The sequence below is a fragment of the Cygnus atratus genome, chromosome 4 (genome assembly GCF_013377495.2).
Source record: "Cygnus atratus isolate AKBS03 ecotype Queensland, Australia chromosome 4, CAtr_DNAZoo_HiC_assembly, whole genome shotgun sequence".
In the NCBI taxonomy this organism is placed as follows: Eukaryota; Metazoa; Chordata; class Aves; order Anseriformes; family Anatidae; genus Cygnus; species Cygnus atratus.
In genome coordinates, this window is record NC_066365.1 from 48796374 (window position 1) to 48822942 (window position 26569).

At 36.3% G+C, this 26569-nt stretch overlaps 1 protein-coding gene across 5 annotated transcripts; it reads right to left on the bottom strand.

The window, feature by feature from the left end:
* EXOC1 (exocyst complex component 1) lies at positions 1 to 24896 on the bottom strand. 5 transcript variants are annotated; one of them, XM_035549806.2, is made up of 19 exons: positions 24769 to 24864; positions 21921 to 22054; positions 20958 to 21088; positions 20079 to 20238; positions 18240 to 18427; positions 17099 to 17326; positions 16716 to 16848; positions 16418 to 16527; positions 15836 to 15889; positions 13083 to 13232; positions 11615 to 11720; positions 7151 to 7314; positions 6547 to 6657; positions 6001 to 6077; positions 5215 to 5443; positions 3868 to 4051; positions 2023 to 2222; positions 1499 to 1693; positions 1 to 664 (listed from the first exon to the last, which is right to left on the bottom strand). In XM_035549806.2, the coding sequence occupies exons 2-19, from the start codon at positions 22042 to 22044 to the stop codon at positions 512 to 514; spliced, it is 2697 nt and encodes an 898-aa protein (XP_035405699.1). In that variant the 5' UTR covers positions 22045 to 22054; positions 24769 to 24864; the 3' UTR covers positions 1 to 511. The 5 variants fall into 5 exon arrangements, with proteins under 5 accessions (XP_035405699.1, XP_035405710.1, XP_035405718.1 ...); XM_035549817.2 differs by having other exon boundaries at positions 24716 to 24834; XM_035549825.2 differs by lacking the exon at positions 15836 to 15889 and having other exon boundaries at positions 24769 to 24896.
* Between the last annotated feature and the right edge of the window lie 1673 nt (positions 24897 to 26569).

Sequence of the window (26569 nt, forward strand, 5' to 3'; positions counted from 1 at the left end):
TAAAGCATATGATGAACACAGTTTAATCGACAGTTATAGCCACGACCACGTTATATCTCAGAACATGAATACCTTCTGCAATAAGGAAGGGAAAACGATGTGGTAGTCTTTAATGCCAACATAATTCCCAAGATGCAAAACATTAGTGAAGACAGTAGTACCCCTTTTGTGTACTACAAAGGTAGTGCTTGGTGCTTTCAGCAAAAAAAAAAAAAAAAAAAAAAAAAAGCTTATAAATAACAGTATCTGAACATTAAGGGAGGGGAAAAACTATATCCAAAGTGTTTCACAGAATTAATGCTTTCAAATGGTACTTCAAGGTAGTTGAAGAGCAACAAATTACCAAACGTTTCATTTTGCCCTGAAAGATTGTTGAAGCAGGAGACTGACTTGATGTATATGACAATTAGCTATGCATACATACGGAAATCCACCTTTTAAAAACAAACAGCATTTATAGTGTTTGATTCCCTTATAACACAGGCACAAACTTTGCTAGCTTCTTTTTCACTTAATGAGACTGTGCAATACTGGAGCAGTAGTCTAAAATATCCTGTATAGTGAATTCCATAGTGATTCCTGATCCAGGATAGCAGCGAGCTATCAGCCCTTCAAAGTGCTTGTACTGTCGTATAAACTCATCTTGCATCGAATGCCACACAACCTGCCAAAAAAAAAGCGAACTTTAGGAAATGTCAACTGGCACGCTAAATGTGAACTACAAGACATAGGCTCATTCATTTATTCTCAGTTGATATGTCATTTGAAACTAAAGCTTGTCAAAAGGAAAGTTCAGTAAAGTTGCTGCATTAAAAAAATGCTTGAAGATTTTTACCCATTAAGTTACTTATAAGTCTTTAATATTTACATTGCTACCACCAAATCTACAGAGCAAAGCAGAAAATGAAGATGAGAAGGTGTATTTATGTATTTAGAAGGAATACCTAAAATAGGTATTGTTTTTGTCTTTAAAGAGAACACTCCAAACTAGACTAGTGTTACTAATTCACATTCAGGCTTTAAAAAGCTCTTAGTGTATGCTTAACTCTTAAACCTCCTTTTCTTATAGCCCAGTGAGAAAGTTTACAGAATGTACTAAAAGACCTCAGTAACATACCATCAGAAAAGGTCTAATTGAAAGCATATTCTGCTATAGTGTACAAGCTAAGTTTCGTATCAGGTTAACAGTTAATTTAAATCTAGTTCTTTCTACTCCAGTGTATTTTGCAGGATAGATATCACTCACTAATGGAGAGCTACGGAATCATAAAGGAACCTTCTTCCAGAACTCCCTCCCTACCAATCATAGTTCAAATGAATTTGTTACACCAAACAGAATCAGAGCAGGATTATCAAAAAAAAAAAGTCTCAGCTCAAAATTCAAGGGTTTTCAGAATTTTGCTGAAACTAGGTGTGTCTCACAGAATATATAAGTAAAAGACAATAAAAGTCTTTCTGTAAACAATACAAGATGTTTTTAAACTATGATTTAGTTTACCTGAAGTAAATTTTCTTCTTCACAGAGATGTTTGTCTACCTTCTTGTAAAGATTATCCAATCCCTTCTTGACTTCCTTACCAGGATATTCCTTTATGACTTTACGAAGCTCTTGTTTATTAAAAGCCAGTTGATAGCTTACTTCTTCTTCTCGTATACCTTGGGCCACACGAGCTTCAACACCTTCAAAGAAATGCTAAAAAATAATAATAGTATTAATGATTATCATAGACCACAGCCTGGGAAAGCATATTTTTGGATGAAAATAACCAGATTTTTCATGGCAATGTATAGTACTGACCATACACCAGTTGTGTCTTAAACAAATGGTTTTGGAGAAGGAAAAAAAAAGTGAGGAGAAAAGTAAGGTACTCTTGGGAGCCGTGCTCGAGTCTAAAATAGTAAGATGGTGATTATTATAGATGCAGTGACAAAAATACCAGACATTACAGACTAAGCACCTAAGAGGAAGTTATGATACTCCATATTATTTAAAGCTATGTAGCTAAACTCAAACATACTTACATTTAATTTCTCAAGAGGCTGTCCAAGGGAGTAGATGACATAAGACTGAAGATGATCAGTGTATTTCTGTTTGGCTTCTTTCTTCTCAGCCTCAAGACAAGAAATTTTCAGTCGAGAAAGTGTTGCAAAAATATGATGGAAATTCTCCATCATGACCACATCTCTGGGTGTTTTCTGGCTTTCATTAGCTACTTTCTCAACTGAAAGGAAGCAAAATACTTAAAATACCAAAAGAGCAACCAAATTCAGAAAAATATAACTGATAACCATAACATTGCCAGAACAGGAATTTTGGATTTTATCAGAAATATAACCATTTGTATGAATTACTACCATAGCAGTCACAAAATAAACAAATATTTGAGTGCCTTCAAAAGTAGTACTGGATATCTACAGGCCCTAAGGCTATGTAATTTGTATGCAAAAAAAAAAATCACTTATCAACAGACATAAAATAGAGACTACATATGGTCATTTACATAACTGAAAAACTACCACCACATTCTGGGGAGGCTTTCGTTAAGCATGCTTTCATTATCCTTTATAAATTTCATGTGACAGATCTATTTAAAAAAAATGCTCACTCCCCTCTTTGCTAAAGTAAAATTCTTCAGTAACAATTCCAACACTTTTTTTCCCCTCCTTTCTTTCTTCATCTACTTCTCTTTTTTTTTATTATTATTATTTTTTTGCTTATCTTGCTTATCTTATCAGTTTTGTGGTCAGAATTACTGTTGCTTTCCAAACTTGGTAATAAAAATGGATGGACCTTTATACCGGTCTCTCACTTTTTAACCCCACAAAAAACCCCGGGCAGATGAAAGAAATTTTACCCATCTCCTCCTTACTACATCTAAAGCAGGCTGGAAGAGTACTCCCACAACCAAAAATAAAATTAAATCTCTATGCCCATCCATCTGCTAATTGTTTTGCTGATACTACCAAAAATGGTGCCCACCACAAAAGATGATCTTTTATAAAACATGTTCTTGGGCACCCAAGTATCAACAAAGATCACCAATTCATTTCAGTGAGATCACTGAAGTGCCAAATAGGAAAAGTCTGCTCCTGCCAGTTTTGGTTGTCCCATATTATATGCTTATTTACCACTACTTTCTCTTCCTTCTCAACCTCCCCCTAAAGAAGAGGTAAATCTCAGTGGCTAGGAAGTGCTATAGCTGGAGTTGTTTCAAGGTATGTAGATAAATCAGCATGGAGAGGTTTCTCCCCCGGCCTTTTTTTTTTTTTTTTTAAATAATAAACAACAGCAGAACAAGAGTGTTCTGGTTTTCTGGACTAGGGTAGGGAAAACAGGGAGGACTAGACAGGGAGGACTAGAAAGACGTTCTGCTCTGTAAGGCTAGGACACAAAGGACCTCATCTGCCAAGAAAGGGTCAAATTCATAGCCAGAACTCAAGGCTGCATTAGGACTGAATTAGACAACTGTGAAGGCTGTGAAGATGAACAGCACTAGGTCCAAATGAAAGAGATCCCACCCAGACTTATCTCCTCATTTAAGCTACACTGGGGCAGAAGAGGCAGGAAACCACTTCAGACTAGGCATGTAGAGTACCTGGGCGTGTAGCATTGCTCCTCTCTCTTTCCAGAGCCCTTAACCACTTCCCCCATAACAACTAAGTTACTCCGCAAATAGGCACAAAGGGAGATACCTAGTTTGCTTTTAAAGAGTACATTATATCAAAAGGTTTACACTTGTTCTCCTACTGATAATAGAGATAACCAAAATATCAGCACAATGTTGGTCACATGGTTTGCAGTAAGGGGTCTTAAAAAAGTAACATTACTGGTTAACTGGAGCAATATGACCACCTCAGAACACTTACCACTGACAAAAACAGCTCTAATAAGTTTTATGTAAGCTTTATCTAGATCTCCTCGTCGTTCTGCGTTTTTGAAAATTGATTCAGCAAGGGCTGCAAACTCTTCAAATTCAGCAACAAATGGAAGGATCCCAACTTTACTCTTCTTTGAGATTTTTACTTCATCCATCTGTTTCATTTGGTTACTCTTAAATTTAAAACAAAAAACAGATGTTAGTCTCTAGTATACAACTCCAGACCCTGTAACAACTAGTAAAAGAACAAAAAAAATGCCAACACTGAAAAAGTTAACATTTATTCAAACAGGGAAATCATTATCTTTTAATCTGAGTTTTCCTCCCTTCTTATCCTCACAAGTTTGCTACAAGAAATAACTGAAGGAAAAAGGAAGATGGGCAAGTAAGATCTTCTAGCTTTTATGTTCCTTTGCTTGCTTACTTAGTATTAAGAAAAGATGACTACTTATCCACCAGAAGCAATTAGCAAGTGATAGTTGGATTTTCATTCCACAATCTAAAACAAGGAACTTTGCTTTTCAGAATCAACTGAGCAAGCAATTCATTTTGCCACAGAAAGCTTCACTGATCTTCTACTGAAATTTTATTTCTGAGTATAATCCAAAAGAGTCAGTTTCAAAATATTTTTAGCATTAAGCTGATCATGAATGACAAGTCTTGTTACACTGGCCTAGAGTCAAATTACATTTATAACAATTAAAAAAAAACTAGTTATACCAACAAACATTTTCACTAAAATTGTCATATTTCATATAATGGTCACGTTGTATTAACAAGGGCAAATTTCCTTGGCAGTAGAAGCTGTCTCTCCTACTGCCAAAAGATTTGCCACTTTAATATTCAACAAAAAACTGGTTTAGGTAAGATAAAGATAGCTGAATATGTGGAAGAGATGTCTATTTGGCAAATGATGCAGGTTTTGCTTTTCCCTTGTGAGCCTAAGTCCATGAGGGTTTTTTTTTTTTTTTTTTTAAGTAAGAAAAAGCCAGAGAGCTATATTTTACTTGACTGACTTCAGTAAGATTACAAGTTTAAAACAACTAAAACAGTCATCTAGCTCACAGAAGTAAGATCTTAAGAATGAGTGGTCATATTTCTTACAAATAGCTAATTATTCAAGAAAAGTGGAATGGAGAGGGGGAAAAAAACACAACCACCAATTAATCTTTTTTTCTTTTTAAAAAAATGGCCAATATAATAGCAGTGAAGTTACTCATTTCCATTTCAAATTATAGCAAAAAGTTTAACTATAAAAATGCAAAATCAAACACGATAGAAGTGGGCTTCCTATAATATTATAGTTAGCTTAAATCAGAATAACTAAAGAACTTACAATGCATTTATCGAAGTTCCTTTTGACAGTCACCAAAACATTTCCAAGTGTTGTGCTTAGAAAGGAAGCTGGGTCCACATTTTGTGCTGTCCATACATGATGACTCATCTTAACTAACATATAAAGGGAATTAAAGCTATCAATCTTGTCCCCCAGCGCTATAAGATTATTCAGCTCAGGCTCAATACAACGAAATATTTTTGTCATCATTTGTCGGATCATGTCCTTCCTAGTAAAAATGCACAAGAGAAATATTACTCTGACAGTTTACTGGACTATTTTACATGTTCTTTGATACATATTTTTAGGATAAATTTATTGGATCCAAGTCCAATTTTCATCCAACAAGTCTCATGATTTTCAGAATGCTGCTAAGTGAAGGATAAAATGCCAATGCCTCACAGTAAAAAAACAAAACAAAAAAAACACCACATCTGTCACAGGTACGAGATACTCCAACAAAATATTTCCTGTGTAGAAGCTGCCACACACTTAAATACATAATTTTGCTAAGCATAGTTCGCAAAGCTTATTTTACATATTATAAAACCTAGTTTCACTTTGAAATTACACATCTTTATTCTACTGTAGACAGAAACATTAATTCTATATGTAAAATTATTATTATTTTTAATATTTGCTGACTTAAGTGTCTAGTTACAAATTCAGAATTCACTATTGATTTTCACTAGAAGGGAAAAATTTAATATAGAGAAAAAAGTTTTATACTCCAAAGAAGTTCTTAAGCCTACATGTGAACTAAGAATAAACAACATCAGCACATACTCAGATGATATTGTTTGTGGAACACCAGAAGGGTATGAACGAGATAGATTTCCTCCATCCATTTCCTCCGCTTCATTCTGTAAGAACAAAAAGTGTATATACAGGAAGCTGAAAGTTTATCTCAAATTCTATATTTAACTGATAAGCATGTCTGACAAAAACAGAACAATCATTGGATTTTTTTTTCCAAAGCAAATACAATGGTTTGCAGGGTTCTGGTAGAGGATCTCTGGTCATGCTTCTCAATGCTATATACAATTACTTCCCATTGCCTTCCTACGTAATATCATGAAACAGCATGCTTAGTGTGCGCTTATGAGAAAACAATGCAATGGCAAAAGAAACAGTTTCGGTTCTTTCTTCTTTTTTAATAGATTTTGTATCGGTGAGCCAAAAAGCCAAAGATTCTGCCAGCTAATAGAGAAAAAAAAAATCACTGATCACCCGGATCACATAATTGCCAGATAAATTCCAAAGTTATATTTTAAACAGGCCTCACAAGGCTTGTTCAGCATTTAAGTTCTGTCACTGAAGTAAGAGTCATACCGTTGTTGATCCTGAGATGCCCTGATGTTGCTGTAGTTTGAAAAATTTACTAATGAAGTCCTGTTCAGCCAGACACAGGGGCTCCAGTTCACTTAGAACTTGCTCAAAAATCTAAAGACAGACAAATATTTTAATCAACACATTGAATATTCTGAACAGCTAGAAATACTCATTTTAATTGTTTATTGCCTAGGATTTCATTGTCCATCTTCAGTAAGGTTTAGAAGGCTGATTTCTACTGAACAGAAATGCAAACAGCTCAGATTTTAATCTTCAGAAGTGTTACCTGCATCTTCAAGAACATTCTTTTCTTGTTTTCTCAACAACATTCATTTCTTTCTTATACAGGCATATAATATTTCCTCCCAGAAAACAGACAAACAAAAAGACCAATGATTTGAAGAGAGTAGAATAAAAATACTTGTTTCCATCAAAAGAATTAATGGAGAACATGAAAATTATTTTTTAATCTCTCATTCAGAGGGAGAGCCATTCCTTTCCCCCTTACTCCAAAAACATATACTTTTTTTATACTTGAGAAGGATATGCAAGACAGTTCTAATCCAAAATTTAGTAGGATTCCTAAGCAACATTTTTGTTTTACCTTATCAAATTTTGTTCTGTCAGCCACATCAAGATCAGAGGCAGACATGTTTCCCATATCCAACAGTGAGGATGACTGAGATCTACGATTTCCTGAACTCTGAACAGAGAGTTTATTTAGGCTAGAAGTAGACCCAGTCAATTTTCCAGAGCTTCCATGAAGACCTGTTAAATAAAGAAATCATGAAAGAGGGATGCAAAGGTAGAATAAAATACTCAAGAACAGGTTCATTACAGAATGTAGGGCCACTAGCAACTTTTGATCTTGTACATTAAAAAAAAAACAAAAACAACTCAATTTTCATCTAAGCTGAAAATGCTTTTGCTATAAACCAACTTTTTCCTCGTTAAAAAGTAACTGAAGTACTTCAAGTTTCAAAGTTGAGTACAATGCAGATATATAAGCTCACATTGTAAAATTATGAAAAGGGTATAAAAGGCACAAAACTGTCAAATAAAGGAACACTAGGATAAATATTGTCCTTGAAAGCAAAGATCAGCTATGATCTTTGTGAATATATGCTTTGGGCAAAGGCCACCATAAGAAGTAGAATTAATCCAAAAGAGGGGAATAATAAAAAGTTTTATAGACACCATCCATCTTGAACTTGATCTTTCTACTGTTAATGTCCTTTTGGCTACATAGGTATACTTTGCCTGATCTACAATCCCAGGTGAACACTGCTGCTACCCCCATCCCTTTGATCATAACTAACATTCAGACATTTCTTCCTGATATTCTGTGGCCTTCACATAGGTGAGGTACATTTTTATTTCTTTTCGTTTGAAATTTTCAGATATGTTGAAACAGGATGGAGAAAGTCAGAAATCAAAAATAAAAAAACACCACAAGAAGTCACCTATATTTGACCCACATGTAAACTTCTCACATCTCAACCATAAAGGCACTTAAAAGCAATCCTGCACATTTAATTTAATTGCTATATTGGTATCTTGATGTAACTGCCCAGGTCTAAGGGCACAAACAAGACAAAGTCTATATATCTAATAAAAGCTGTTATCTCAACCTTTTGGAAGAGTTGGAAAACTAAGACAAGCAAGCTCTCAGGCACAAACTTTTTTTTTTTTTTAGATCAACTACTAGCATGGGAAAAGTAAGAGATGTTGCCTTTACCTGCAAAACTTCTCAACTTCTATGTTGGGCAATTTTTGCTGTACTTCACTTTTGCCTTGCAAAAACAATGATTCTGCTAATGCTTATTTCGTTCTGAACAAAATGCTTTTATGTTAGGTTGATTTTCCATGATGCAGTGCTACATCTTTACATTGACACACATGCATTGACAATACCAACTAATGCAACTAGTTATACTCACTCTCAGTTTCCTGTTTGACAGCACTTTCTTTTCGAGGCAGTGTAGCTGGGATGGATTAGGTTGCAAGCATCAAAGACAAAGACAAGTTAAAATGCAGTTTGCACAAACCATGCACAAGATGCAAGTTAAGCTCTAACTGGAAAGAAACATGCAGAGAACTATAAGCAGCAAGTAACTACATTGCAAACACATTTAGTTAGAGAGGTACTATTCTAGAAATTGAGAATCTAAGCTACATGGAAAACAGTAAGTTTTTCGGTATTAAACTTCACTTTTTCCCTATATAGTGTGATTAAAGAACGTTTTTAGTAACACATATTTAAGTTCTCACAAATTGAGAAGTCCATTAAATTAGGGGTTTATTTATAAGAGTTAATATTGCAAAAGACTCAGGTTCCAAGACCAATCATATCGATACTATTCATGAAGAAATTTAAATGCATTTATGTAGCTTTGTACTGAGTCAGATATTTTTCAGCTCTTAAATTTAAGAAAAAAACAAAACTACAAAATTGTTTGTATTAACAGTAAGACTGGCTAACCACTTCTGTTGTTAGCAAATCAAGATGTTTACATAAAGAATATAATCTGTATTCATGCTGCATCAAAAACTGATGACTACGAATTTGGAGAGGATGAAAACAATGAATTTGTAGTAAGAAAAAAATTACAAGATTCCTTTTTTTTTTCCTGGTTTGTGCAGAATAAACCAATTTCCGCAAGTGGACTTCGATGTGAAATTTTAAATAAATGGGCATGGTAAAGTTTCCTTACGTTTGTGGTACATACAGAATACCTAACCAGTAAAAGGCATTCGCATACACACACTAAAAGCAGTATGTGGTATTAAGAAGATCTTGATGAGGATGAATGCTACAAACCCCCCAGAATGGAGCAGGCAAGCAGAACCTACTGTAATACAATGAATAAATACTTCTAAATGCCACAAACATGTCTTAAATACCAAATGTTTTCAAGTAGTCACCACCACTGACAATTCTAATGTCAAACTCCAATTTAATTCCAGCCTAGTTTTCAAATCTTGGGTTTTGTGCAATTTTGGAATAAAGAGGTTTATGGCAGATACGTTAAGCATATGCACCTGCCCCGCATTTGTCCCACTTCTTCACAGTCCTCAATTTCCAAATGCATGGGACTGTATTACAAAATGCAGAGAACCTACAGGCAAAGATTAGACAATCAGAAGCATCAGAGTGGCCTTCAAGAAGCGACATCGTATAGACATATGACAGCAGTAGCAGTCTTTCCCACACTTGATTTTATGGTATTTAAGTATCAAAGTCTTGGCTTCAAAAGAAAAAAAAAGACTACTGAAGACAAGTGTGAATGTGATTATTTTTTTTGCCATAAAAATGCAGACAGAGAACGTTGCACTAGCATAGAATGCCAGAATTCTCCCAGCATCCCCGCTGCGTTCGAGGCATTCATATAGCAGTGCTATTCCCAAAGCGCAAAAAAAGGCAGGAACAAACACCAAGACAGCTCGGAAACAGGTCATCCTCAGTGTCTGAGTACAACTGGAGCATTATGCACCTACGCTATTTCTTAAATAAGTTTACTACTAAGAAGTGATATATTTTGAATTAGTGCAACCGGTAGCATTACAATCACTACCTTCAACATAGAAGCCTTTGAAATTACATATCGTTATAAACTGTTACAAAAAACACACAATTTGATATTAAAATAAAGTGAAACCATAATAGATTTTTAAACGTACATAATTTACTTTCCCTGCTTTGTAAATGGTACTAATAAGAACATGATTAGTACTGAGGAGTGAAGTTTTCTTGATCTAATTCACTGTCAAATTTTCATGCAGCCTCATGACATGGCCACTGATAACCATTACTTAATGGCCTAATTACCATTCATGATATTACGAATTCTGGGAGCATCCTCACTTCTTCCAGTCTTGGCTCTGTAATTCGTGCCTACCGATTTGCAGAAGACTGCAGACCTGGGTCAAGTTTTGTATGTAAACCAGTCACCAGCAAAACTCAAACATAAAAATACTTTTTGTATGGTTGAAAACTAACTTTACAAGAAAAATCAAGCGAACAGAAGTGGTCAAAAACTCTCTGCTACTTTCCTCGTAGACTACCCTGTGCAAACATGCTTGGAGCTCACACAAACACACAACAGAAGCCTTCTGGAAGTGCAGCAATTACACTGGTTAATTGGAGGACCTCTTTCTCCAAAATGTAACATCACAACACTTACAGATATCAGGAATATAATTGCTACAAAAACTGTCTCATCACAAACACAGATCACAAATGAATTGCCAGGATATAATGTTTTAAGTCAGTTTATATTATGATAAAGTATTTTGTTCTTCCAGTAAGATAGCTTTTCAAGATTTAGGAATTTAACTGTTCTGACAACGACACGTTACAGCACCACCTGCTCTCCATATCCAACAGCTTGAACATACTAATCCTTCCTGCTTCCCCTTCCTTTTAATCAAAGCCTCACCACTCTCCTGCTTCCTTACTCTCATTCCCTTTTTCTGCTCTCCACCACGAACAGAACCCAAAACAGGTATGACAGAATGTACAAGTTCAAGCTGCACCTCACTTAGAATTTAGAATTTGGAATTTAGAATTTGGAAACTGGTAAACTGTGACAGATACCCTAAACATTTTGAAACAGTGCACTTGAAAATACAGAATACCCAAAATATAAATATTCCTATATTACTGTAGCTTTCTAACTATTCAGGTTATTTATTTAAAAGCTTTACTTCCGTACTCATACTAGACATTTTACTCCTATCAGTAATACCAACTCCCTTAAATGGGAAGGTCTACAAGTTAACCAAGTATATCTAGTCTCAGACTACAAGGCAAATCTCAAGTTTCCTCATATAGAGCTGGCATTAAGAGTAGCTTCGTCAAAATCCAATTGAATTTCACTATATTTCAATTGTGCTACTTTGGCCTTGGGGAAGTCAGAAGTCTTGCCAATCATATTTTTACCCAACTTTCACCTTGCCAAAAGTGAGTGGTTTTAGACCATTAAAAAACTGACGTAGGTGTTATGATGAGCGTTTTATAGACAAATAATAAAATTCAAAGAAAGATAGACGCCTCCTGGAAGCTTACCAAACTTTTTTCCTTCTTTGGTTGTGCCTGTCATCTTGATCTTGGCAACTTCAAAGAAATCTTTTATTTCCCTTTCATACAGTCGTGATAAATAATCCATGTAATTCTTAAATTAAAAATGTAAAGTTAGTTAACAGGTACACATACTGACTTATTTTGATTACAGTTAAATAGATCTTAGAAACAGCATGTAAATAAGTAACAGTGAACTGTTTCACAATGTATTTGTATGTATGTATGTAACATTCATAAAAATGTATTCATGACATTTGAGTAGGTTTTATTCATTTTCTTAGTGGGTCCATTGAGCACCAGCAACCACTACTCCTCCTCCATAAGGAAACATTTACAATGTGAAACATACAAATAGGATTACAGGTGACAGCATTATGGAATTGAATTCAAGATTAGAATGGAGGGAATCCAGCACCGTTGTTCACAGTCTCACCTCTTCCTGAATATGGTGTCCTTAATTACACCTTCAGCAGGAAAACAAAATGCCTGAAAACTATGGGATGCAGACGCTTACTTGTGTGCTTACTACAAGATTCAATGAATCCCAAATTAATTTGTCTGCAACACTGCCAAAAATAAGCTTGAATTTTAAGAAGACAATTGGCACAATGACTGAAAGAAGTTGCAAATTATCACTTGTTTAGATTTTTAGTACAAAGGTTATAATTTTTTATTCATGGGCAAAAATCACCCAAGATCTTTCTTCCCTTGTTTACCTCAGAATTTTGTTACTTAGCACACACACTAAAAAAAAAAAAAAAAAAAAAAAAAAAAGACCACCTCAAAGGTGTCAGCCATTTAACATTTGCAAAAGAATAAGTGTTTAAAAGCCATTTTAGGACTCTAATTTAAAATCTTCCATGGTTGAGATTTAGGAATGGTAGTACTTCAATAAAAGATTTGTTCTGTTACGGAACAACTGTCCCAACTTCTATTCAAACATTTTCTTCCACTTCATGTCAGTTTTAAGCAAGACAGTTAATTACACATATACAAAGCCAAAACATTTTTATTTGATGTGCTTTGCAAGAGACCTCTGAAGTTTGATAGTCAAGTGAAATGAAGAAAATGAGGTCTGAAATGAAGAGATTGAAGTTTGCCTAAATAAAAACATCATAAAGGTAAACAAGCACATCAACATGAAAGTAACTTAATTTTTAATACTAGATTGTAAAATGGTAAACTTGTTTCAAGTAAAGGTTAATATGACATTAATATATTAACCTTTACTTCACGTCATCCTTCAGAGACATAGATAGCATCTTGAAAAAAAAAAAAAACAGGACACAACAGAGACCAAAAATGAAGTTTCCTATTCCAAAGAGAAGATCAGTGAGTTAAATTTAATAAAGGAATATTAAAAGAATATGCACACAGATACAAACAATTCTTTCGACTCTCAAAAATAGTCCATTATGTAAACTCTGTAGCATCATTTAAGCACTTCACGTACCTTTGTTAGCCCTTCATATTTTCCGTAATCTGTGTTCTTAAGCCACTCCATGAGTTTTGCATATCGAAGTAAATCTCTGTGAAATGGATGGTGATTGGGTAACGTCAATTCAACAGAGTGCTGGGCAAGAGTAGAACTCTGATCGTGACCCTTGATAAGAAATAGTATTAAAATAAATCAGGAAACACTATACAAACATACAAGAAGTTTCCTCAAAAACTTGACCAAATAGACAAATTCAGACAAATAGAAAAGCATCAAAATATCTTGCATAGAAAAAATGTCTACAGACCCAGACTGAAGAGATATCTAACATAATGCAAACACTGAGTTTGGAAGACAGTGCATCTTAGTAAGCTTGTTCACTGCAAGGCTCTTGCAGTTTACAGCACTGCCTTCAGGTGAGTCAGCTTGGCATTTTTTTGCACAAGAATGCAAGGTATACCCCAGTGAAGATTTAATGACAAATGTTCAACTGTTTTTGAGAAAAACCTAAAGTTATTACATGGTTTCTCTAAAAATTACAAAAAACCATAGCTGCTACTTCTTAGGCTCTTATTCCCATATACTGTAAGACACTTCAAATTGATGAATAGGTGACCTGGGTGTTAATTATAAGCTTTATGCTCCTCTGAAAATCTGTTGAAGTTCAAACCACTTGAGCCGTATCTTAAATAAGATCAGTTGGCACATATTCTATCACTTGCTCTCCTGCACTCACACACATGCTTTCAGTAACCATACACTAGAGTTAAGCAATTTAGGACATGCAGCATAAAACAATCCATTTAACAGCAAGCTACTAAGTTTACATTCCTCCTTTTCTCTGGGCTATCTCCTGAAGAACATAATATCCTTTAAATGAAGATTACATCATATTCCTTGAACAACCTAATATCTGGCTTGTTTAAGCTTTCACTTGCTTGAAGTCACAAGCTTCCTGTGCAATTCAAGAAGCAAGATGACGCTGCAGTTCAGCCATGTAGCAGAATGCTCAAACATTTGCTCAGCGTTAGAGCAGAGGGCTTAATGTCAAAATGGCTTTAACATCTTCTGAAAACCCTTTTTTTTTTTTTTTTTTTTTAAAACCAGGCTTGTAAGGAATACAGCAACAGAACTTGATCTTCAGTATTAATCTATGCCCTAACAACACAAAAAGATTACCCAATTAATCTCTGGTTACTGTAGTATAATAATATACAGGTGTTTTAGAAAGGTCAGACAAATTATTCCTAATTTTCAAGTATATATTACAAGTTTATACTGCATAAGTTTATAAAAAAGAACAATTTTATACTTCTAAACTAATATATTTAAGTTAACATGTCGGTGAAACTTTGTTTTTTCATCTATTGAAATCTGAATCAAAGTATGTCTTGCTTGTATTAGCAGCTGCTCGTACAACCTATCTTAATTTGCCATTTCAATTTAGAAATGTGTCTTTAGATTTCTCTTTCAGTACTTTTTTTTCTTCCTCAAATAAACATTCTAAACAATGCACACTCTTCAGATGTTAAAGTATTCCAGTTCCTTTCCAAAAACATGGGACTGAGAACTAGCTCAGCAGTTCAGAACAGTCTGTTCGTCGGCCTAACAGAACCATATCATTTTAAGTAAGATAACACAGAAATCTGTTATACCTGCAACACTTGAATCCATACCTCAAAACGAGGTACTTTCTTTTTTCTTTAATCTCCACAGAAAGCTTAATGCAGAGGCTCATGTACCACAGTTAATGAACTCTTCCTGCTTAATCTTGCAGTGAGGCTGTATTTTTACCTGCTGATTAATCCCGCGTAGCTACCAGTAGGCCACAACTTTTCAGAGGGCAAGTTTATACAAAAGCCAACATGAGGCCACAGTTAGTATCAGAATTAATATCAAACTGCAAATTTGCAATGTTACTCATTCTCAATAGCACTGAGAAGTCTCTTTAAAAGTATTTCATCTAATACACATAGTATTACATAGCAATAAGAATCTCTTACCATTTTTAATAATAAAATCCTCAGCACAGAACATCAGAAAAGGCATTGTGTTAAAACAGCCACTTTGACATGTGATTCACATATTCAAACTTTGTTTATGACTGCACTTATGTAGGCCAATTCTTACTTGCTCATTTAGAGGCCAGAAGAGATGGCCTGTGTTCAGTTTTTCAAAATACAAGTGATAGGAGAAGCATACCTTCCCAAGAACAGAAGCTAAAGACAGAAGTTTTAACATGCTGGAGAACTCAAATTCTTCTGCAAAGCAAAGAAAATGTAGGAAATGCTTCTCTGCCATAAAAACAGGCTTGTATCCTCAAATGCCATTATCCGGCATAACTCTATTCCATGTCCTGTATACCAACTAATATATAAAAAAAAAACAAGGACTTCTAAAACATTTACTGTACTACGTATAAAAAATGAGTTATCTTTCTATTTACAAATATTACAGTTTAACACAACCGTAGTATCTGTATAGTTGCACACATATTACAATTTTCTGAAAATATTTTTTCCAGCATACATCTAAATCTGTGTCTCTTTACAAACTCTGTAGATAGATCGGAGGAATGTTGTCGAACAAGCAGATCAACAAAGCTTGAGAGGTGATGGAAATACTGGAATTGAGAAAGGATGCAAGTCTGATGTTCTGCAACGAATAAGGATTTCTTATTTGTAAAGCCAAAGATGCAGCTGCTAGTTTGGTAAGTCAAGCTCAAAAAAATTAGTTGGAAAAGCTTGTATCAAACCTGATGTACTCACTGGAACTGAAAGATAGTAGGGCTTGTTATAGAGTTGAAGGAGGGTCTGAGTAAACTAATTGGAGATAAAAAATACAGCAATAAAAAGAATGATGCTAAAGAAAGACATTTAGTCTTTAGGAAACCAAACTCAGGACAGTGATCTCTGAATATTTCAAGTTAAGGCTCAAAAAACAATGTTTAAAAATTCTTACTTCTATGTGTCTTTTTCTACAGCCACTGAAGTTCAGAGAGCAAGAACTCTGATCTTCTTAGTCCCTAAGATCCTTTAAACTCAATGCTTTTTTTCCCCCCTCTCAATTAATCAAGCCTCACAACTAAAATATATGTTCATATATCACATGATTTGCTCAATTAGGACAGCAAACTCTCTACAGAGAATTTATTTATTTGTTTATTTAAATAAGAGATTCCTCTGGTCACTACAGTTTGGAATGTTTAGTAATTCCTCTGCTTGAAGTGCCTCTAGCAGTACATTCAATTACCAGTTAGATTGCAGAAAATGCCTAATTATAGTTTGATTGCTTTTCTTTTTAGGAGAAGTTTGGGATCAAAAATTTTATAAAATAATAAGAAATAATACCTGCTGAACAAATACACTGTTCAAATGACTGGCAAGTCTCCGTGCAAATTGCTCACGCAAGTCACTAAACCGCTGCTGTTGCTGTTTGACTGCATGAAGCATATCGTGTCCTAAAAACAAAGAGAACACAGTTCAAAACATACAGTAACATATTGTACGGGGGCACCAGAAGGACCACTAATCACAGTTCCTTCAGTGTATGGAAGCAGCATTTGAGTCTGATCGGAAAGGCACATAAAATGGAAGCACTACCATAACAAATTTGGTATTTTAGATTGTAGTCTAACAAAAACAATACCTGGACGAAGAGCTACATTCATACACTGCAGAAGGGCATCCGCTGCATTAGTGCAGGCCTCAATGCCTCGAGAAGACGTCAGATCTCCGTCCTGAAGGGCTTTTATATGACCTTTAGCCAAATCCATGTGATTCTACAAAATAATGGATAGTACCATCCATAAGCCAAAAGCAGGTTACAGCTTGTTACTCTGATGAACCAAGAATGATAAATGCAAATCCAGTATTATAAAAATTTACTGACATTAGTACAATAATAAAACTGAAAAATAAACTGTCATTATTATAAACAAACTTCATACATGGTTACCATAGAGGGTAATAACCTAGAAGAAATGTATACCCAATGCGAATAGTGATACTAAAGACCATAAAAATGCTTACCACTAAGAACTCTATCTCTGACAGCAGCTTCACATTATTGGTGTTGCTGAGATGGATTAGGTGGTTACTTTCTGAAATCTGATCCATTTGCTCTTTTACACTCTGAAGCATTTCTTCATAACTGCTCAATTTTATCTCAATTTGGTCAACTTCCTTTAGAGCTTCATCCAGCAACTTCATCAAGATATTCACCTGTTTCTCTGAGGCCATAATTGACTGGATATTTGCCTGTACAGAAAATTAAGCCATAAGATTTTAAGAGACATTTTTTGTATCTCAAAAGCATTTTGTATCTCCCTTACTGTCACAAGGACGCTTTTCAAAATGCTTGATGAAAGAGACAAAGCAATATAAGCTTACAGTACTTCTCATTTATAGTGTTACTTGAACACAGCAGTCTCTCATTCTACGACACTTCCTTATTTCATAAAGGAAAGATACAAAACCAAAACTTTCGTCAAATTCTTAGAATTAAATAAAATTAAATGCACAAAAATAAAAATCCAATAATAATCCCTACTATCTTGAAACATTTATTTGCAGGAAAAGAGCTTAGGTGATAAGGTTGCATTTTTTGTTTCAAGAACAACGATCTCTGTAACAGCCATTTTCAAAGTGTAAGAAAAACCATACATCTTGGCAATTTGATGAGTTTGTACACCATTTTCTCAAGACTGTTTCATTCCCTGCATCTCCTTTTTTTTTTTTCCTCCTTAAGTGACCTCTGGAGTGTTGGTCTGTTTTAAGAAGCAGAACAGCAAGATTATGGAACTGTTACACAGAGACCTCAATACTGCAATGTTATCAGATTAAACCAAGTTCCTAATTACAATAAGGGTAATATTTTAGGCATAAAAGTTCACATCTACTGACATAAATATGAATGGCTCTTCTCTCTCTCCTTGTACCTCCACCTTCATAAACCATATATTCAGAATGCCTCCTTTTTTGAAAGCCTAAAAATCGCTCCAGAATAAGATCTTTAAAAGCTGATAACAGACAGGATGTATTTCAGCTTAGGAGCAGATATATTTAAATACAAAGCAGGACATGATAACTACCTTTCTAAAGAACACAGCGTAGTCAGTATCAATGAAAACAGCTCAATATGCTAACACCATACATTAGAAGAAATGTTTACCCCATCTAGCACTTGTAGCTCTCTAGACAGCTTCTCTGCAAAGGCTTCAGCATTAGAGATAGCATATTCACACCCTTCCATCATTATTTCAATATCCTGTTCCTCTCTTGCATTTAATTCCTGGTATTCATCCACAGCCTCTTCATCACCTCCTGCTACACTTTGATTTTCTCCGCTTGGAACTGATTCTTGCACAGATAAAGGAAATAAAATAACATTACCAAGAGCAGAAAAGTCAGCTTAAATACTCTTAAAATGTTTTTAAGTTCAACTATGTCTGAGTAAGTGAATCACTTTCATAAAGAGCATCTGCTACGTGTACACACTTTTATCAAGTCTTCCATGGGTTTCATTAAGATTTCCAGAACTGGTTACAGTGATGCTTTCCAAATTATGCAACATAAAAAAAAAATACAAATGGTCAACTTCTTCTATTGCATGTACAAAGGGACATACCGTCTCTGTTCATTCACCTCTCACACTGGTGACCAGCATCAGAACGTACTACAATATTATTCTAGAATTGTTAGCAGACGCCTGGTAGAAGTTAAAGTCTCCATTTTAGTAGACAGAGCATAAAGTAAACATACTAAAGAACTTAAGAAATACATAATTACATAAAACAAAACTTGTCTTGATGCTCAAGTTTCACAGTAGCGAAACCAGTACTGAGCTAAATGAGAATTACATAACAGTGTTTTTTCAGAATTGATTTCTCATTGCAGCATTTAATTCAAAAAGCCAGTCAGTGACTGAAAAGCGATTTACAGAATGTTAGTGTAGTCCATGCAGAAGCTATTTACAGCACTTGAGACATGTCTCATCTCTAGCAACTTTATAAGCTATTTAAGGCCCTATTTACAAAAAAGAGAAACAGAAAAAGCATATTATTTGAGACAAATTGCTTACAAAGCAGAATATAGGAAACAGGTGTTACGCACCTTCTGCAACTTTAGGTAGTTCTGAAGAATTAAAAGGTATGGAAAAGCAGAGGAAAGGAAGCAGAGAATGTTAGCAGGCAAAGCATGAACAGTGTGTATTTTTAAGTGGCAGTAAGTATGAATGTTTTAACATTGTAAGAACTTGAAGAGTTAGAGGTCAGTTAAAAACAGTTTCAGTCACCATCAAAATACAGAAACTCTACCCTCTGTTTCTACACTTCTATTTCAAGTTCCTCTGCTCAAACCACTCTAGTATTTAATAACAACCTACAATTTAGCCACTTTTGACAGATGTGAGATATATCTACTCACTAGACGTTACTAGTAAGTTTTAACTATTAAAAGATAATGTGAATGTAAAAATATTTAATACAACATGAGCAAACAAGATGTTAAGCCTTCTTAGCATCCAGTCAGTCAGCTGTAATAGGATCCAGCAGAATTTAACACGATTCACCACATATAAACTCGAAACCAGATGAAAAACCTCATCTAAATGTTAGAATGCTATTGAAGTATCACTTTTTAAAGCATCTTTGTAATTCATGGCAAGTGAGAACCAGAACAAAAGCAGATTTATTACTCATTTAGACCTACCAAATCTTGCAGGTAGATTTTATTTTGTTCAGAAAGAAAATACCTTACGAATACAATAAATGTATCAATATTTAGAATTTCATTAATGAAATATTTTGACTCAGTTAACAGATTTCTGTTAACAGATTTTTTTATTGGAAAATTAGGTATCTAGTTACCTTGTTTATCTGAAGACTTTAAAACTATGAAATTGAATCGGAAAAAAAGAAGTCAGGGTTAGGATTTTGGTTCTTTTTAGCACATCTGCTTTACATCAGTAATTACTAAACTTTACGCTGAACATGCAGTTGCAGAAACTTACCTTCCAAAAGTTGTGAACTGACATTGGTAAAGTCAATTTTTTTCCTAAGATATCTCTGATTGAGTTTCCAGATACATGAAATGAAAGTGTTCTTTTCCACTGTGCTGCTTGCAACCCATTTATACACTTTGTCAAAATGCAAATCAAATTCAGGATTTTCCTGCAAAAGACAAGATATGTTACAGGCTTAACAGTTAAATGAATAAATAATCTCTGCAGCTCAGAACATCATTTACGTACTGAGATGGTAGAATAAAATGAAATTACACAGATGACGACCTTCAGCTGAGGCACTGATACTGGCACCCTGATGTGCCTTAATGAAAAAGCTAAAACACTGGAAGTGAATAAGCAAAATTTATGCTATGAATATTGTATTTTGTCAAGGCAAATGAGGCAACAATAACATTGTACAGAGATCTGTGAGAGTTTCAAGAAACATTTGAGAGAGCTGTCTGTCCTGAGACACTGACCCCAAAACGTCTAATGCCTTGTGTTAGCCTTCTGATGACAAAAATAGTAGCTGGAATTACTGACAACATATACAACACAACCAAGGAGACTTAGGGAAGCAGGCAAGGGAAGAAGACTATGAACACACACACACAGTATTATATCTTTATCATATATATATGAGATAGTATTCAATACCACAAAACAGGATAGAAAAGATTATTTGGTACTTTAATGGTTCTAGGTAAAAAGCTACTATAAGAAGTTTTTCAACTAGATTTATTCCTTGATGAGACACAGCTTTGGTAACATTTGATTAAAATAAATGTTTTCCTTTCTACAGACACTTGAGAACTCAGCATGGCCTGTAATTTGATAAAAGGGTGTTATGATCATATTCTAGGCACTCTACAAAGTTGCACATACTTTAACAGCATCTTTGGCATCGACAACAGCAAGATCTCGAAGTGCCCATGCAGTCTGCCTTTTGTAGAAATCACCCTTGTCAGATTTTTTCACTTTCACCACATTTACTTGCACTGGTCGTTCTGTTGTCACTGTAAAATGAAGTACAAGAGTGATTTCAAAATGTACAAACTACTTTAATATCTGTTTCTGCTATGTTTCAACTTCTGAAATGAGTTATTTGTAGGGGAGATTTGATAATTTTTATTAGATGAAAAGATACTCCTTGAAACAGGTTTCATCCACAATATCTACAGCTCAGTTGAAATCTCGGTCATCCGCATGTGCATCTCTATACAGCTCCTGAAGTATTGAACCCAGTTTACAGATGTTTGATATAGCAGGACTACGGCCACATAACTGACAGCACAAGAGTCATTGGAGATTACCGTCCAAATAAAAAAAAATCTGAGATTCCTCAGTTAAAAAAAAAAAAAAAAACTAGCAGGATAATTCATTGATGGATTGGACCAAAGCACCAGCTATATGTAATAAAATACACATACTCAAAGGAACATCACAACTCAGTTCAGTTCCTATGCCTTTCCACAGCCCTCTGCCTTGAACTCTAACTGGCATTCCTTTTTGCATCTTATTTAGGTTGATCAGCACAGATGTCTACTAAATCCCCCTTCTGAGCACTAGATAAAGCCTGTTTCAAAAGCCCACCAGTCCCACACAAACAAATTTGTATCTTTCATCCCAAATTAGAGATCTAGGTGTAAAAGTACAAGAGTTTTGTTTCTTAAAAGAAGTGATAATGCACGTATAAGCTACAACTGATATTCTCCATTAGAAACGGAAACACTTGTCTCATATGGGCAAGAATTAATATCATAATTTATTGTAAATAAACCTAAGAGAAATTCAACTGAATAATAAAAAAAATGGTGAAAACAAAAAATATGATGTGGTATTATATACCTGTTGCACACAAAAAGCAGTTTCTCTTCTTTTTGCCTGCTTTGCATACATTCACAATGCTCAATAAGCGTTCATCATTGGGAGTGAAAATATCCCTCTGTAAAGCATGCTTGATTGCAGTCATTTTCTCTCAACTGAAAGATTTTAAGAAGTCATAATACATTCAGGGACATAGAACACACAAATTGTTTAACACGCAAAACGTCTATGGAAACAGATCTCTGCACATCTAGAAACAGGGCTAAGGGTTTCTTTTTTTTGTTTGTTTTTTAAAATGTTTTGCAAAGACCTGTTTCACTGTTCTCCCCAGCTAGCACATGCTATTAAATGTAACAGGCTGTTCTTACTCCTCTTTATCCTCAGGAGGGTCAGTGAATTGTTACAGTAATGTAGAAGAATGAAATGCATCTTTGTAGCTGGTAGAAAGTTTGATTTGAAAACACTGGAAACCCATTATGACTACCTTGCCATTATGTTTGACTAGTTTGCAACCTTTTGTTTGGTACATAGACAGAGCTCAGAAATGGAAATGGAATTTGGTCTTTATTTATGGAGTTTTTCATCTGGCAAGGGAGCAAAAGCATATTTCATTAAAAGAGAAAGAAAGTATGTATGCCTAGGAATAAATCAAGAGATTTCTTCCAGGAATCAGGCGGTGACCTTGAACCTCCTACTCTACAAACAAATGCTACAAAACAAAGACTTCTGCTTAAAGATACTGAACAGACATCATATATTCACTCTCACAGCCTGTAACAGTGCACACAGGAGACTGCATAAGGAAGGACATCAGGGACTGCCCTTTACATCTTCTTGTACAGTGGCAGATGCAGCTTTAAAATCAATGATGTAGTCACATATAAAACCAGGCCATCAGACTGCACATGTGAGGTGCGTTGCCATTAACAGCACAAGAACTTTCCTAACAGCACCTTACAGTTTGCTCACTAGTTTTTCTCCGCATTAAGAATATGGCTTTCAGGTGATTTGGGGGATGTAAAGGAGCAGACAAGAAGGTAGAAAGATTTGGGGGGAGGGAGCACTTTGCAGGATTTGCAGAGGTAAAATAACACTAAACTAACCATGCAGTAAACAAGAATAAAATCCTGAGAAAGTCACAAATTTCTGAAAGAGACTTTCAGCATAATCACCTGGTTCTCTAGCAAAGCATGGTCTAAACCCCACAAGATTCTAAAAAAATGGGGTGACAGGGATAATAAGCTAAAAAGAAAAAAACTCCCTAAAATTTAGGGATTAATAGTATTTACCAGATTCAGAAGAGGTCCTCACACTACAGATTGCTCTAGATCGACCAAGAGAAGCAACACACAGACATCATGGTTCAATGTTTTTATTTCAATAGAGGAGCTCCAATATTACTCTCAACTTGCGCCTTAAAATTCTACGGAGTGTTACAAACGTGATCAATATACATCACATGCTGCGCTGCCTGATCACTGCCTGACGCTGAAACAATATGTGGAGCTAAATTTTAGGTTGTGTTTTCCTGTTGGAAATACATGGGTTGCTTTCTGTAACAAACACCCAATGAACAAAAAGAGTTCCCTCAGCACATGAAACAGAAAAGGCACCGATTTTGCTTTTAGTCTTTTATGACCCACTATGCCTGAACTCCGCTGCCCACCACATCTCAGCTTAAGGAATTTGAAGATCAGTAATCCAAAGGCTTTGGGAAAACAAAGGTCAATCTACCAAGCTGCAATTAGTTCTGTCAAGTGTACAGAGCTCAAAGCACTCAAAGCAATGCTGTTTACACGACACCCCTGTGTAACACTCCATTGTTAGCAGCTATCCAACAGCCTTCCTCACCCTTCATCCAATGCTAGGCCTAGCTTCTGTTTCCAAATCGCATCAGGACATGCTTCTGTTATTCTGCAGCACGTGCCTAAGACGAGCACACGAAGCACTGACAAACTGACCCATTTTACCCATACCACCTTTACTTCCCGATTTAGGTTTTACCTTCTGGTCTAAACCACATTCAGATTGCTGCAACCCGCTAACTCTCCTGTTTCAATGCCAACACAAGCTGTCGGGGCTGTGAAGAATACCCCTTTCCCATAAAACAGAAGACATTAAACCTGAGCTCAAAGACTTACTCTGACACACACTCCAACCTGCATTGTAAATTCAACCCTCAGTCAAAACCCTCACGATGGGTCAGAAGCAAGCGCATCACTGTGTTCTTCATACACAAATCACTGCATGATTTGGGTTGGATGGGGTTGTTTTAAGGATCACCTGGTTCCACCCCCCGCCATAGGCAAGGACACCTCCCACCAGACCAGGCTGCCCAAAGCCCCACCCAGCCTGGCCTTGAACACCTCCAGGGATGGGGCATCCAAAATGACCCCAGAACTAAAGGTGAAGAGCTGGAGATAAAGCTGCTTCCTCAGAAAAAAACGCTTTAAGATAACTGTATGCCAGACTAATAAATCCCTTCCAACACTGCTGCATTTTTTCCCCAGTCACGTTACAACTAACTCCTCTCTTACAAGAAACCTATCCAATACGCCACCACCCCACTGAGGGAGCCAGCCCAGGAAATACAAGACAAAGACTCCATAGGACCAAACGACCAGCCATTTGACACCAAAACCCTAACGGGGGGGTTGCGTAGATACTACTGAGCGGCCGTTTAACAACAAAACCCTAACGGGGGGGTTGTGTAGACGCCAAGGGGTAGCTTACAGCAGCGGCAGCCCACCCGCCCCCGGCGCCAGGAGGCGGCCGCGGCCGCGACCGCGACGCCCCGCTCTCGCCGCGGCTCCTACCCGAGCCCAAGGCCCCGGGCGGAGCAGAGGGGAAGAGGCCGACGGTGCCTCACCAGGGCTGGAGAAGAAGGGGAACGGGAAGGCGACGGCACCTCCGCCGCTTCCTCTCATGTGATCCCGGCAGCAGCGGAACGGGCAGGGCCGAGAAGGGAGCGGGGAGCGGGCCGGGGCTGCACCGCCTCCCTCCGGGCGGGCCTGGTGCTAGAGGGCGGTCCTGGAGCTCTGTGGTGTGTCTGGGTGCCTCGGCTCGCCCTCAGGTGGGCTGGCTCAGCTCCGTGAGGGAAAGGAGCTGGAAAACATCTGCCGAGCTAAGGAGGGGCAAGGAGCCCGCTCCAGAGCTGCTAGCGGAGGTTAGCTGTTTTGTCAAAACTTTGGTATGTAATTACAGGTCGTGAAGAGCAAGAAAATAACGCCAGTGTGATCTCCCAGTGTTGTGACCCGTGGGGGTATGATGAGGGAGCTCTCGCCCTGAAAGACCTGGCGAGCCTGTCAGCTGGCTCCTGGTGTCCCTGTGTCCTCGGCAGACCTCATGGCAGGGTGGTGAAGAAGTTATGCAGCTTGTAGGAGATGAGAGCATTCGCTGAAGAAGTGCAGGTACACCCAGTGTTAACAGATAAAGACAATACATTACAATGTATTGTAAAATCTTAGGATTTCAAGTGACAAAGCATTCCATCTGAGCACAGTTGCAAGGGAACCATCATAGGCCACAGCACCAGATTAATGTATCTTCTGTGAGAAACATTCAGAGTTTGCCTTTATCCCTAACCAGAAGCATCCTTAAGTAACTGAGAGGCTTTGGTGCCCACCACACCAAACTTCTCTGAGGAAGAAGTTACTCTGACTAGTAGTTGTGACATCCAGGATTTGGAATCTCACCCAGAGAAATGACATCCACATTTGGCCTTGGCCACTGTTGAATTTGGTGAATTCCAGTTCAAACTTCGCCATGATGGAGGTTCTCCACATGATCAATATACTTCATTCATCTTTAGTATTATTCATGTAAATTAATACAGTATTTTTTAAGTCTTACGTGCACAGTTAAGAGAAGGCTGAAATCATTACAGATTACTTGAACTGTATGATTAATTCACAGTAATATGTCAGTATGTCTTGAAGGTAGGCTTGATAAAATGTATTACCCAGATCATTACCAATTAGGAAAAACAGAAAACATTCAAGTTAATGATATAAATTGCCAAAATGTGGCCTTTTAGCATGTAAAATTGTGATCTCATTTTACCTATATTATCTCTCTACTTGATGGAAAATATTTAACCATTACTGACCAACACTGTCTTGCTGAACGTACTTCTATTTTCTGGCTTATAAAACAGCATGCTGTGTAATTCTGTAATATATCATTCATGAGGGCCAAGGTTAAAAGAGAAGTTTCAGTTTGGTAATTTCTCGGTTTCACCACAAAATGTAACTGTCTCTCTCTAGATCTATAAAGACTGGACAAGGCTGCCATAAAAAAAATGGATAGGGTTTCATAAAGCTTTTGTTGTTATTAGTCAAAGCCCTTCTAGTTGTCTGTCTTTATCTGTTAATTCTGCTTCAGGGCAGAAGAAGAAACAAAGCATTGTTTGTTAATGCTACATGTGTTTACACATGTTAAAACAGACATTAGATCATCTTACAGGATGCACAGTGCCATTCTCTCCCTTCCTATTTCAGCTTCCACAGATGCTTTGAGAAAGGGCCTTTCTCTTCCAATCCTAACTTTAACTCAGGAGAAAATATTCTGAAGTTGCATATTACTAATTATGTAATACAATCCCCCATTTTACAGGGAAAAGATAAATTTATATTCTGAGAGTGACAGAAAGTATTGGGGAATAGGTAAGA